The 14,804-nt window shown below is 38.3% G+C and overlaps 2 protein-coding genes and 1 long non-coding RNA gene across 8 annotated transcripts in view; 2 read left to right on the forward strand and 1 right to left on the reverse strand.

Annotated features, from left to right (window-relative positions):
* Positions 1 to 2,722: 2,722 nt before the first annotated feature.
* Positions 2,723 to 6,997, forward strand: lamtor5 (late endosomal/lysosomal adaptor, MAPK and MTOR activator 5). The gene is made up of 4 exons (XM_031726426.2): positions 2,723 to 2,860; positions 2,955 to 3,016; positions 5,730 to 5,847; positions 6,609 to 6,997. The coding sequence occupies exons 1-4, from the start codon at positions 2,826 to 2,828 to the stop codon at positions 6,667 to 6,669; spliced, it is 276 nt and encodes a 91-aa protein (XP_031582286.1). The 5' UTR covers positions 2,723 to 2,825; the 3' UTR covers positions 6,670 to 6,997.
* Positions 5,857 to 10,435, reverse strand: LOC120435078. Its single transcript, XR_005609507.1, has 3 exons — positions 10,298 to 10,435; positions 9,499 to 9,563; positions 5,857 to 5,992 (listed from the first exon to the last, which is right to left on the reverse strand). It is a non-coding gene; the product is annotated as an uncharacterized LOC120435078 (long non-coding RNA).
* slc16a4 (solute carrier family 16 member 4) overlaps positions 7,332 to 14,804 on the forward strand; it is a 31,614-nt gene continuing 24,141 nt past the window's right edge. The window contains exons 1-4 of one of the 6 annotated variants that reach the window (XM_039603955.1): positions 7,332 to 7,473; positions 8,289 to 8,628; positions 8,992 to 9,069; positions 13,871 to 14,008. The gene's annotated coding sequence lies outside the window, so the exon portion shown is untranslated. Of the gene's footprint in view, positions 7,474 to 7,708; positions 7,991 to 8,079; positions 8,629 to 8,991; positions 9,070 to 10,558; positions 10,638 to 13,551; positions 13,604 to 13,870; positions 14,009 to 14,804 lie in introns of those variants that run through there. The other 5 variants (XM_039603956.1, XM_039603954.1, XM_039603958.1 and 2 more) reach the window with 5 other exon arrangements.

Raw genomic sequence — 14,804 nt, forward strand, 5'->3', positions numbered from 1 at the left:
GGCTCTGCTGTGATGGCGAAGGTTAGGGCAATGGGCTTAAGGATTTAGTGTTTTATTGACTGTCCTCACGAAGATAGCAGGAGTTACTGTGTGTATGTGATGTGTACGTGATACATAAGCATGCATATGTGGCATATAAAGCAGGCTGAAAATTGTTCCATATGCACAGACTTATACTTGTACATGCGTGTGTGAGTACGTGACTGTTTGGACAGTGATGAGCAGCTGGTTGTCAGAGAAAACGGGCAGGCTGTGATTTAAGTTGTGAAAAGAGAAATACGAGCGAGAGAAGACGAGAGCCAAAGACAGAAAAAAATTAGAGGGAAGGAGGGAGGGGGAGAGCACCCCTTGGGTTACTCAGCAGGACATTACCCTGCTGCTGCACAGGTGATGGATTCCTCCAATGCAGTGGCCATATAATTACATTCACCCATTTTTGCCCTGTCAGCAGGAGCACTGAAGCCAAGCCATCCTGGGACAGGCAGCAGAAATCATGTGGAGGTGTGCCCAGAGGCCTCACACTAACTTCTAAAGAAATTACATTAACAAAATCTGCCATCAAGAGGGTACAAGAAACAAGATTTCTGTTTTAAACCCAAAGTATTATTGCTATATTTTACATGCAATAAAAGCCATTGTTACCATGCTTGTATTTATTATGCTGAGTCATTCTGTTATGTTACATGGATGGTGGAGAGGATTGTATTTGGAGAGGTGATTTTACTTCTCAGTACCGAGGAGCACCTTTGACACTAGAGTTGTTTTAGGCAACCTCAGCTTATTTGTGGGTGTCGAGTGACTGCTCCATAGGAATACATTGGGAAGTGGATAATCAATAAATATATTCAGAAGAAAAACTAAACTAATCTGATTTTATATTTATGCACCTCTGAGTACCAAAATCAATTTCTAGTGGAGGTGGGCATGAAGAGAGTAACAGATCAATGATGAAATATAGAGCAGCAAGGTTTCATTACATAACCTATCTAGTGTAGAAAATTACTTCAGTGAACGAGGACCTCGGCACACGGAAGACTGTACTGAATATTATACTCATGAATCAAACACTTTTCGCAGAGTGGGGAATATGAAATCTCATCATGATATAAATGTCATGGTCCTGTGTTTTGTCCATTGTTTGTTTTTTGTTCAGTGTTTGGGTTTTGAATTTTTCCTTTTTATATTTGAGTCTGGAATTTTTTATTTTTTTATATTTTTTTTACTGTAATTCTCGAGGGTTTTTGTTTGTTTGTTTGTTTGTTTATTCATGTTATGCAAAGATTTTTTTCTTTTGTTTCAGGCTCCTGTTTAGTTTTCATGGTGTTTTGGATGCCTTTTAAAATGGGTAACAAACCTACTGCTTGTTTTGGATCTTTATTTAGCTTCAGTTCCTAGTTTGAGTTATTTCTCATGCGTTAAGTTTTTCCCTCCCTCCTCCAGTGTTCCCTTCTCTTTGTCTTCATGTTTAATATGAGCTTTCCTGTTTCTGTGTTTATTTGTAGCCTTTGGACTATTTCCTGCTTTAGTGTGATTTATTTCCCTCTGATTTCCTGTTTTTGAATCTTATTTTCTGTCTGTTGATTACTTTCATCTTTGTCATGTTGGTGTTTTGTTCCCTGTTCATGTGCTTTTGTTGTCTTCAGGTCTCCTTGTATTCTTTGGACTTTGTGCTTTTGGACCTATTATCAGCTTTCTATTGAGTCCTCTGTATTGTGTGTCCTGCATTCTGGCTTCATTGCACACAAAACGGTGACATACACTCCCTGGCCACTTCATTAAATATGCAAGTTTGATGACTCTTTATTTAGGCATGTAGACAGTGGAGATTACATTTTGAAATTCAAACTGGGTATCAGAATGGAGAACAAAGGTGATTAAAGTGACTTTGAATGTAGCATAGTTTTTGGTGCCAGAAGAGCTGTTCTGAGTTTTTCAGAAACTACTGATCTACGGGGATTTTCCCGCACAACCATCTCTAGGGTGTAAATAAATGGTAAATGGTAAATGGCCTGTATTTGTATAGCGCTTTACTAGTCCCTAAGGACCCCAAAGCACTTTACACATCCAGTCATCCACCCATTCACGCACACATTCACACACTTGCTAATACAAGTTAGAAAGATGCATTAGCAAATATAGATCTATATAGTCACAAACTCTGTGCTTTATATGAACGTAAGAACGGCCTAAACATTGCATATATTATGAGTTAGCTAATATGGAAGTTAACCCCATAGAAAACAGAAAAGGCAAATGCAAGCAGGCAATAGATTTAAAACTGGGGAGAGGGGATCATCATTTTAAATGTCAGAAATAAATTTGTATTTGTAATTGATTTTTTAAATCCATTTAGTGATGTCTCTTTTATAAATTGCATTTTCAAAAAAGATTTTGAAAAATTCGTTTTTAAATTTGGCATTAAAAAATGTTTTTTAAAATTAAGTTTTTATTTGTTAGTTTAATGCCATTTCACTTTATATTTATTTATGATTAGTCCTTTTATTTTCGATTAAATTATCAAATAATTATTGACTTTATTAACGCCTGAATGTCCAATAAATGAATGAGGGAATGTATTTTAATCATTCATCATTAAATCACGAAACGCTTTATTTCAATGTGCATGACTCACTTGGTCCTACATACATGACAATATTTTAAGTCTGTTGTATATTTCCGCGCTTCGCATATTTTGGTCCTCATATGGACCCTTAGTTCATGTGACAGTCAGCTGACTCTACCCGGAAACGTTGAGGTAGCAGACAACAACAAAAATACAGCTTCATTGAGCAAACTTCGATTTAAGTTATTCGCGATTGATAACAATGGAGTCGACCCTCGAACAGCATCTCGATGATACGTAAGTTAAAACCACTCTAGCACTGAGTATATGTATTACGTTTTTGTGACCTTTAAAGCGACTTTCGCTCCTTCTGTGTGTTTGTTTGTGGCAGCATGAAGAATCCAGCAGTGGTTGGTGTGCTCTGCACGGATCAACAAGGACACAACCTGGGCTGTAAGTGAGGAAATCTCAAACTAGTTCACGTTAAACTGGCCTTTTACTTGTCAAAGTGCACTGGTGTCACTGCTCAGATGCTCAAAGTTACGGGTTATTTAGCCATAAGTCATTACGCTTTGGATGGGAGAGAGTACCGAGTGGTGTTGTTTTCACGAAAACATTAAGTTGTTATTGGTTAATACAGGGATACAAATAAGCATTTAAAGTAATACATAAGACAATATGAAATAGATCCAAGGGCAAAAGGAAGAATTCAAATAAACAAAGCAAAAATACAAGTATTAATTAAAAAAAATCCACGTTAAGCTCCTTCATAATAAAAAAGGTTGTGGGCATTTCTTTGGAAATGTGGGGATTTTTTTTTTTTTTACCTGCAATCTGTTAATTGTTGAAGATCAACTGCCATACTAAAATTTCTACCTAAAGCATTCATCATAATGGGTTAGGGACATTTGTCACTGCATGAAACAGAAACATACACTTATATCATTATGAAGGGAAAAATATTCAAAAAGAATAGAAGCTTCTCAACTTAAATTCGTAGTAAAACTATATTATATACTGATCTGAGTATTAGCACTGTACACACTGTATTTGTAGTCAAACGTAATCATTAGTTTTAGAATAATAAGTTATCAGTTGTTATTAAACCATCTACTACAAATACATTATTCTAATACAATAATAAAATACAATAATTAAAAAAAACTTTAAGTATGTTGATGGAGAATTAATTTTCATTTTGCATATAATTCAAGTGAAAAAGAGTTAAGCACATCCTTGCTGCTTCCACAGAAATTAAGAGAGTAAGAAGCAGCCAAATGTTAATGAAAGATGATTAATTAAGAAAGCTGAAATTTTGGGAATTTGGTCTGCAGTATTCAGGTGTGCGTTAACACACGATGCCACAATCTTCCCATGAGTGGATGTCCCATGGTAAATATGTTAAATGTCAAACATCATGACAGTACAATTAGAAGAAAGCTGAACGAGATGGCTGCAGTGTGCTCCTCCGAGTCCCGTGAAAACGTTCTTTTTTTTACACGACTGAGAGTCATGTGTAACCTGCTCCTATGCTTGCTCTATCAAGGATTAATAAATGTTTTAGTGATCCCTTGATTAACTTTGATGTAGCTCCTGTAAAAATCATCCAAACTTGGGTACTAATGTTTCAGACAGTATTTTTCAAATGTACAGTGGTCCCTCGTTTTATCGCGGGGGTTACGTTCTATAAATAACCCGCGATAGGTGAAATCCACGAAGTAGCCAACTTTATTTTTTACAATTATTATAGATGTTTTAAGGCTGTAAAACCCCTCACTACACACTTTATACACTTTTCTCAGACAGGCATGAACATTTTCACACTTTTCTCTCTTTTTTTTGTTTTTTTGTGTTTAAATACTCTCAAAGTTCAAACATTTGTAGAAAAATAAGTCCGGTATTATAGAATGAAACCACAGGTGCCTTTGACGGTGCAAAACGTTTCGTTGACATTGTTGTGTTTGTTGGGGAGAAAACGTACAAACATACAGTACAGCACTTCCGAGTCACACTGCTAGCGATTGAAGATTTATGTAAATTTGACAAGCTGAATGCATTCTGTACTGTACAGGAGACCTGGCACGGAGGAGATTGATTGACAATGGTCTACAGACGATCAGGACACAGAACACAATGCACTGTAAAAAAAAAAAAGAAAAGAAAAAAAGAAAGCATGCAAAATTGCACAAAAAAAAAAAATCCGCAAAGCCGCGAAAGGTGAACCGTGTTATAAATGTAAACATTTTACTAGGTTTTCCTCTGATATAAAAAATTGCTGCTCTTTAATAACAAATTGTATATCGTGTATGTTTCATTCAGGAACATAATTAGCATATTGATAGTGGTATAACTCAGCTGGAAGGGTTATCACTTACACCAGATTATGTGCTGCTTTATCAGCATTTGTGGATTTTAGTACATTTCACCATCAGACTTTCATATCATTGAAATACAAGTAGACTCTCTACTCACAGGCTCACTTTTCACTGTGATGGAATGTCCACTTTGTAATAGTTGTGTGTATTTGAAGTATATGCTTCAAAACAAACAAAAAAACTTCATTAAAATATTATGAATAAAATCTTACTGGCCAAACAATTTTGCTGTCTGACTCTCTGACAGCTTTCTGTGTTTATTTGACTTCTTCCTACGATTTAGTTGAGTAGATTCACAGCACTCTCATGTCTGCATAGTAAATATGAACCTAGAGCCAGCGGCCACTTAACTTAGCATACAGACTGTCTGTCCTAACGTAACAAAATCTACAGTCAAATCCAACTAATTATCCACTTAATGCTGTATTCTGTTCATTTTTGTTCATCTTACAAAAACTGAAGTGCAGAAACAGCAAATTGTGTTTTCCAGGGTTTTGTGTATCTTGATCTGACTTCTTGACCAGGTGCAGAAACTTCCTGGATTGTTGCTAACACTAGGCCTGGAAACGCCGTGAAGTTAGTGTGCTTGTCCGAAACCGTGGATTTGTTCCTTCAGGGATAGCCTGGTCTTCCTTATCAACAAAGAAATGTGTTAAAATAAAAAAAATGTTGGTTTGACTCCACAGCTAGAAGCTAGACAGCATGAGTTTGTTAGATGCATGATGACCTCAGAGGGAAATTAATCAACACTGGTTTGAGTGTTTTTTTTTGAAAAAGTCTTTTATTTCCAGGCCGCGGGTCCCTGTCTGATGAACATGGCGGTGTTGTGTCCGTTTTGGCCAAACAAGCTGCAGCTCTCACAAAAGACCCAACAGACACTCCAACCGTATGCCTGGAGTCCGAGTCGGGGTGAGCACTGACACGACTTTTTGTCTTTTTGGTTTTTGCTTGACTGACTTTCATCTCTCCTTTTTTTTCTCCATCTCAGTGAATTCAAGCGTGTCTGTGCTTGCACTGATTAATATGCAGGGAGATGAGTACCTCCAAAAAACATCTGAAAACGAGCAAAAATCAAATGATTAATTTCTCTAACTGATCACAGGGTTGACAAAAAGACTTCATTTTTGCATCTCTGCTGCCCCCTTCTGGTGCACCATTAACATCAGTTCTCAAACTACTTGTGATTATAAAGGAGAAGTTATTAAAAATAATTAAGACTTTAAAGTGATAGGATAGAGATAATGGATGAGCCTGTTTTTGTTGTTGTTGTTGTTGTTTTTTGACTGTTTCCTCTTTGAGGGGGGATATTTATTTTTTTCTGATTATTTCTAGATTTTGATCATTTGTAACCACTTGATAAGAACAAATTTGTGGCTTTGTGATTAAATCGCGGAAGTGGTGCTTTCTTTCTGTGCTAGTTTACCTCGTTTACTGAAATTCACGGTAATGATGATGACAAAAAAATTTTTTTGATTGATAATCATTGATTGCTCATACTGATCATCATATTAGCAGTGTACGACTGACAGGTTGAAAAAGAATTATCAGTCAAAGGTGAAAACAGAGCATTTCCTGAACTTTGTCACTTTTGACTAATCCCTGTTTGTCAGTACAGTTTTCGTTTATCAGCTCAGAGTTTCTACATTTTTTTATCTTTATTTGTTCTTTAGAAACATTCTGGTGAGGAGTCACGGGACCATCACAGTAGCAGTTCATAAGATTGCATCATGAAGACAACGGACTCGCTGAGGATGTTTTTTTTTCTCTCTCTGTAAAGAAGTGTATGCACAAGTGTGCACATTAAGTTTATTCACACAATCCAAAAATTGATTTGCTGTTTCTGTATATTCAGACTCCATATTTCAATAAGAAGATGCGTGTTCTTTAAATTGAATGGTAAACACTGATCTGTAAGTAATACGGTTATTTTGATATGATTTACAAAACCAGCTCCGTGCTTTGTTATATCGACGCTCTCTGTTCCTGTGTCTTTTTGTTTTCAAGGCTGTCGTGCACAGAATAACAACCCCTAATAAACTTTAACTTGACTTTGAGATTGCCTAATGTGTGTTAAGTATTCTTGTTTTCTCCTTTGGTCAGTCTTACATGGTTGAGCCATTTTAATAATAATAATAATAATAGTACATTTTATTTATAGGTGCCTTTCAGACCCTCAAGGTCACCTTACAGTAGCACGTAAACAATACCATAAAAAACATTTAAAAAGAAAAATGTATATATAGCAAACATGGTAGATAAAATTTAGACATAAACAGTCATAAAAGTATAAAAGCAAATATAAAAACTGAGCAAGGTAAAAATGGCCTAAGACAGATCAGGTGTATGCAATTCTAAACAGATGGGTTTTGAGTAGTGATTTAAAAGCGGTGAGACAGTGTGTGGTCCGTAGAGCAAGTGGAAGTGCATTCCAAAGTCTCGGGGCAGAACAACTAAAGGCTCTGAGTCCCATGGTAGTCAGGCGAGCAGGTGGAACTGACAGAAGGGAAGCTGAAGAAGAGCGGAGTGTACGAAGGGGTGAGTATGTATGGAGAAGATCGGATAGATACGGAGGAGCGAGGTTATGAAGCGCTTTGAAAGTGAGAAGCAGGATATTGAAATTGACACGGAGGTGAATTGGGAGCCAATGGAGCTTTTTAAGAACAGGTGTTATATGTTCAGTGGATCTAGTTCTGGAAATAATACGAGCAGCTGTATTTTGAACCAACTGCAGTTTATGGAGGGATTTATGAGGTAGACCATAGAGAAGAGAGTTACAGTAATCCAGGCGAGATGTGACAAGAGCATTGACAAGTATGGCGGTACTGTGTGGTGTGAGTGAGGGACGAAGACGGTTAATTTTACGGAGATGAAAGTAGGAAGACCGAGTGATATTATTTATATGTGCTGTGAAGGACAGAGTGCTATCGAGGATGACACCAAGACTCTTAACCTGAGGGGAGGGTGTGACAACAGAGTTATCAATGGATAACGAAAGACTGGTTGGAACTGTAGTCAGATTTTCTTTGGAAGCTGGATATTATTCGCCGCAGAGGTGAGAAAAAACTGGTTTCAGAGTTTGCAATCATTAAACGGAGCTGCTATAAAGCCACAGTCGTTTTGAGAGTAGGTGCAAGTGGGAACAGGTACCATCCGGGTGCTCTCCTCTCTGTAAGAACTTGCACTGATTTTGTAATATTGCTGCACATGCCCTATTTTTAGATATAGTTCCCGCCTATCCTGCTTTCTATAGCACATGGTCTCCTATTCACATACTAGACTGTGTAATGTGAGTAAAGTCTGCCTCGCTCTAAGGTTCTGACGGCAGAGGGGATTTTTTTTTTCCTTCCTAGTCTCCGAGCCTTCAGATCGGGGCTCATTGGTGCTACAGTCACGTGGTTCTCCTCCGCGAAGGCTTTGCCCTCTGCAGATCCTCGGCACAGAGAGCGATGCTGAGGCTGAGATGTGAGATGCAACTCAGAGGGTCCCGCGCATAGAGGCAAAGTTATGGCACGATCATCCCCGGAGAAAAACGCGCCGCAGCAGTCTCTCTGTGCCGAGAAGTCCCTCAAAGGTGACGCGCACGTCTTTCAGGGGCGCAGAAGCTCGGAGCGAGAAAACCCCAAACTACGCGTCAAAACAAACTAGTTCAAAGCGGGACAGAAGCAAGTCGACGGCAGGGGGAAATCACAGGTACGAGCAGCTTCTTCTTTAACTGCAAACATGTTTCAACTTTTTCTTATTCCTCAGATGACAAAACGAAATGTTCGGATTAAATTTTAACTGGATTTTTCTTTTATTGGTAAACATCTGTGTTGTCCCACACACAAAGCCCAGACACGGACAGAAATATAACTGTCCAAAAACAGACCGGTATCCTCGCTGACCCATGAAAGTTATTTTGGGGTTAAGAGCGTTTCACCTAGATTGCGTCAGTCCAGGTTCGGGCCTCTTTTTTTGGTTTGGTGGCAAAGAGATATAATCTCGTGTCAGTGCCATCCCATGTCTGCCTGAATTTTCACATCTGTTTGAGCGACCCTTCTCTTCACTTCGCAGCGGTGCTGAGTTGAAGTGAGGGGCGCAATGCAACAGGCCTGCGAAGTGAAGATAAGGACTGGCTTGCAGCTACACACGGTAAGACCACCCTGTTTTCTCCCCACTATAATACGACTACAAGTCAAAGGCTTGCTCCATAATCTCACTATTCCTGATGTAGAAGCAAGACTGCTGGAAGATATGGGTTATTTTGATTGATGAGACCAAAAGTCATAAAGACAGTGTCACCAAGCAATAACAAACGAAGTATAATTAAATTAACTTTTTTGTGAGTTTTAGCAAAGTAGTAGTTTATGTAATCTCCTAGGAGATGTAATCTCCCGTTTAATCTCCCAAGAGAAAAAAAAGTTCAGCTATCGATGCATAATCCACACAAAAGTATGTCACTGGCAGTGAACAGGCCTAATTACTAATACTTGTGCTTTGTTAATACTTTATGTTGACTGGAGAACTCCAAATAAAACATGTTATGATGAAATGGTTGAGTTTTACTCCTCTGCTGATCACCTGGAGACTATGAACAGGACTTTGCATCTCCAGTCCAGGGGCGATTCCAGTGTGGTTCCAAAGCCCTGTGTGCATATGAAAAGTGGCCCAGGTCACCACAACTATGTCTCATCACTATATTTTATTTTCGCAGGTTTTGCATGCAAGGGCATGCCTTTAACTTTTAAGTGGAATTATAAACAAGCGAGTCTCAGGTCCCAAGCGGCACACGAGGTGATAAATCCATAAAAGGGAACAAGGTTAAAGGTTGATCTAGCATGTTTAAAAGTTTTAAATAATCTGAGTTTTCTTTCTTACTTATGCAGTTATAAAACACTTTTTGACCAGATAACTGTTTTTTTTTCTTTTCTCTGACATGTTAACAGAGCACGGTAGATGGCAAGTAGAGTAACACACACATAAATACACAGCATGTAATTTCTTTACAGTTGCATGAGAAAAAAGGACCAATTAACTGTATTAAGACTAAGACACACCCAGTAGTTTTCCTGAACAATGCAGATCACTAGTTTTCCTGTCAATTTGTCAAAGATTGTAAAGCCAGTTTGAAACTAACCTCCTACTTTAAGGTCTTCTATAACTAAATATTGTTATTTACTAAGTAAGCATTCACAGAATGGTGTTCTCTTGGTTACTGATGGTGACTCTAGCTAGGATCATTAGAGTGAAAGATCAGATGCCGAGGCTCACTAATGCAAGTTTTGACATTATGCTGTGTGCAAAGATCACTAATTTAATCATTCATTCATTTAACCTTGAGACTATAACATCATTAATCTAGTAAATACCTCATCCATACCTGAAAACTCTGCAAAGAAATCATTCCTGACCTTTTATGTGACCTCTGCCTGGAAAATGCATCTTTTCCAGCCTGAGGAAACACAAATAATGAACAATCAAATCCATGCAGTGCGTGTTCGATAAGCCTGTTAATGACAGAAGTGAAACTGTGAAACTTAAAGTGCAGGACACGAAAAGTCAAAGCAGGTATGTTACTTATCAACTAAAAACAAAACTTCTGCTCTTGCCACACCTCTGTGTCCTCTCTGTGTCCACACAGAGGTGTGGCAAGAGGACAGAACCTTGGTCGGATACGACGCCCGTCATAACAGACACATTCAGAGGATGTTCCTACTGAGGTTAGTGCTGTGTTCTTGTTACCTATTTTCCATCAAATAGGTCGCAAGCAAAGAAGGCAAACATGTGTGTAAAAGCAATGTATTGATGAGTGCATCCTTCGCATTGAATTGGTCAATTGCACTCTATCTTTGCTACAAACAGCATTTCCAGTGAGGGTGCAGTGGACTTTTGACTTTTGGCTTTACAGTGTTGGCCTGTAAAGCTAAAAAGTCCACTGCACAAAGAGGAAAGAGGCCCTTTCCATTATGAAAATGTTTTCAATCCACAACGAGAGCATGTTGTTCCCTGCCGAGTAAGAGGGACACATCCTCCGTCAAACTGACCCCACCTATGCCCTATGCACTCCTCCTCTAAAGAACTGCCCCAAAATTCATTGGGTCCTCATTTGCTCATGTCCCCTCTCCCCTTTATCCCCACGCCCTTCCCCCCACCCCAAACCCCCCCTCCAGTTTCATGAAATTGGATGCAGGGGTGGTTGCATAATGCTGCAAGCAAAGGAATGGCAGCCCAGCTTTTCTCATTGGCTGAAACAACTTTAAATTACCCATTTTTTCGTATGTATGGTAAGTCTACAATGTTACTAAAGCATGTAATGCTGTATTAGTGACACTACAAAGACTGCCATCTATTTTTCTATTTTTGTGATAGTGCAAACAGCCCTGCTAGTCTAGATACTGTTTTAGTGACTTCACCTTAAACAAATATGGATATGAACCTGCTGCAAGCCCCTTGTGACTGCTTGGAATAGGTTGTGATTCTGCCATGGACATGCCAGTTTATAATTACTTTGATAACTGTGTTGTCTTACTGTGAGCATTTTACCTTTATAGACCTGGTTTAAAGACTTAATGTATATAATTAGATGCGTTTTTCTTATTATGAACACGCCTCGAATTAATGTAAGCTTAATGTTAGTCTGATGTATACAGTAATACAGTATCCAACCAGTTAGCTACATTTGTGGATATGTACCTGCCAGCAAATGATTCTTGTCCTGTTCTTTTCCTTTTACATATAGCTTTTTGTGCATCATTATCAAGACTGTCCTACTTTTTTATATGGATTGGCTGCTGTCTTGAATCACTTAAAATGATACCACAAAGGAAAAGGAATGTGCGCGACTACTTGATGCCACCTAGTAAAATAGCTATTAAAGTTATACCATATACATTACTGTATGGACCCCCAGTAATTTTCCTATCTGCCCCAGTTGCTATAGAAGTTGAATAGCCCTGCTGTCAGTCAACACTGATAACGATATCTCGATTGTGCCCCTGTTTTCTGTAAACAGGTCCTTAGAGAACTGTACACCCGAAGGTTTGTACATACATCATACATACATAGGTTGCATCCTCACGAGTTTTGGGTAAACCTAATGGAAAAATGATTAGTCAGTGCTAAAATGAATACAGGTTGACCTTTTTTGATCAAGTATCGCTGTTTATTAGGGGCCACAATTAATGGCATTTGGGCAAGGTAATTTCCCAGCTAAGGGTGGAAGAAGGCAAGGTCACACAGGTAGGGGACAAGGAGTAGGTGTCAGGCAGGCACCCACTATAAAGAGGGGCACAGAGATCACGTGGGCCTTTCTTTGTGCACAGAGACACCGGACAGAGCAGCTGAGGCCAGCCGTGGCTGGGAATTTGAATCGGTAGGCTCTCAATTTAAAATAATTTTAAAAGCATGGCATTAATATTGAAACTGTAGAACCATTCAATAATTATTTAAGCACATGACTTTAAATTATAAAAGTGTTAAAAATGTGGTTAAAAAGTGTGCTTGGTAAGGGAACTTTAGAACATTGGTCAAGAATGAAAAGTTTGGTTAAGTTTTTTTGAGAAACAGGTTTTTAGTTTTTTGATATATTATCAAAACAGTTCCTCTCGTCTCTGACAGAAGAGAGGAAAGTGCTCCAGTTCGGCAAGTTTTAAATGAAGACACTATTAAAGAAGCCAGCTGTTGTTTTTCCCACACTTGATGTGCCTTTAACTGATTAATAAATGGGTAGTTTATGTGTAGTTATAAGTAACGTACCTCCTCCTTTTAAGACATTTGCCCTTTTTAACACATGAATTCTGTGCTAACCTGCTTTTCATTTATACTCCATCCCTCTTTCATTATGGCCTACATATGGAGCTCGGTGCTACCCAGTTCAATAGAAACAGTCTTTGATTTTTTTTTATCAAAATCTTTATTTTTTAGAGTACTTTTTGGATTCAGTTTATTTTGGATCTTGTGGTCAAATGAAGCCCATTTTACAGGCTCTATCTGACAATAGTAATGCAGCACAGGGAGATCATTTTACCAATTTCTAATCATAGTACTATAAATATTACAGTGATAGAGTATGTTCTCAAACTACCCTGTTTTTCAGACTCCTACCCAATTGAATGTTTTGCCATATCTGAGTAAGGTGTGTTACTATTTTGGAAGTGTGATCTTTGTTTGACCCACTTTTTGTACAATTGCTGCACCGTGAAGCTGATTTTCCTGTATTAGCCCTAAGCCTTTAGACACAACCCACTTAAGTAAGAAACTTATTATTCGCTGTTTAGCCTGTAGTTATTCCCCACAGGCTACACCTGCCATACAGTTTTTTTTTTAAGAGTTAACTCTGGTCTTAAAGAGCTTTATATGTCTCTTTCGGTGATAGCTTTTATCAAAATGCTGACATGCATGACTTCAAAAGGATCACCTAACCTCCGTTTCACAATTTGACTGCACGTTTACATGCATTCAAATTGGTGCACATTGACTCTCACAACTCTGAATGCTCACTCAAAATTCTTAAAAACCTGTTAAACGAGATAGGCTGTCTGGTTTGTTTTTTAAAGCACATCTGTTTCTTACAGGGAACTCCTCTGTAGGCGTTTACACTTTCCTCAAAGTCATAGTTTAGAATTCAACAGCACAGGAACACATGGCTAACTTGATTTAGACTTTTTTGTAGCTCGGGATGAGAAAGGTAAGACACTTGTCTGGGTGAAATAGACACATTTAATTTTTTTTTTTACGTTGTTCTACATTTATGACTACATGTTGATGGGTCTTCTTTACGACTGATGAACAATAATGCAGCTAGTTTGCTTGTATTCTAATGTAATGGATTTCCCTACAGGCTCTGTGGTTTTATTTATCTTTCTGCTTTATAAATGGTTCCTCATGGACAGGTCCTGAAACATATGCTTCAACACAATGATTTCTTCTGTTTTTATTTCACTTATATCTGTAGGTTATGAAGCTGATTTTGGTGCAGCTGTAGTTCCAAGTGCCCTTCAATTATTCTGAGGGTGGTACTCAGAAACTAGGACTTCTGACATTTCTCTTCACCTACAGTGCCTTCAGGGATTCTACCTGCAAAACATAACAGGTAAGCTCTGCTAAAGGAAGATTTTTGATGACTGTAATTCCTTTTAATCTGAATCAGAAATTTATTTAAATATTGCAAAATGTAATTTGAATTAAATAGTCATTCACAGCAGGTGAAAAGAGAACTGTTACTGTGCAGGATGGTGGAACAATAATGGAATAATAATTATATTCTGTCTCCATTTCAGTTATGATGCATATATAATTAGTGGAGCTTTGATTTTTTTTATAACTTTGATATGTTTTGAATATTCTTTTTCTGCAACCTCTGAATATCAGACCTCACTGAAGAGGTCTGATATCTGCAAATGTTTCCTGGCTAAACTCATGGCCCCGATCTCCTCAGTGCCATGTGTTTCTAGAACTAGTGTGTGTGTGTGTGTGTGTGTGTGTGTGTGTGTGTGTGTGTGTGTGTGTGTGTGTGTGTGTGTGTGTGTGTGGTGCAGTATTGGGGTCACAGAAAATACCATTAAGAGGAAACAACACTCTCAGAGTCTGACATAATTTCTAGAGACAAACAGTCTTTGAGTTTACTGTGCACAAGACAAGACAAGAAACCACAGTGCCTGTTTTTTAGGTTTAAAAAAAAAAGGAAAGTGCCATCGGAGCTTGAGCTCAAGCTAGAAGAATATCATACTGTTATGCTATAGAAACCTTCTGATTGGAACGCTCCGGCTGCTAAAGTCTCATATTACTCTTAGCACGTGGTTCTAAAACCATGAGTCGGGCCCCATAAGTGGGGTGCGGAGCTACATCAATTGGGACACAAATAACCAGGTGAAAGATTTTGTGGGTGT

This window comes from Oreochromis aureus, linkage group 20 (assembly GCF_013358895.1).
Source record: "Oreochromis aureus strain Israel breed Guangdong linkage group 20, ZZ_aureus, whole genome shotgun sequence".
NCBI lineage: Eukaryota > Metazoa > Chordata > Actinopteri > Cichliformes > Cichlidae > Oreochromis > Oreochromis aureus.

What these genes read in the sequence shown, in the direction of transcription:
- lamtor5 (XM_031726426.2), top strand. Translation starts at nt 2,826, where the DNA reads ATGGAGTCGACCCTCGAACAGCATCTCGATGATAC. An exon ending in ACAAGGACACAACCTGGGCT is followed by an intron (nt 3,017 to 5,729) that starts GTAAGTGAGGAA and finishes TTTTATTTCCAG; the next exon opens with GCCGCGGGTCCCTGTCTGAT. An exon ending in TGCCTGGAGTCCGAGTCGGG is followed by an intron (nt 5,848 to 6,608) that starts GTGAGCACTGAC and finishes TTTGTTCTTTAG; the next exon opens with AAACATTCTGGTGAGGAGTC.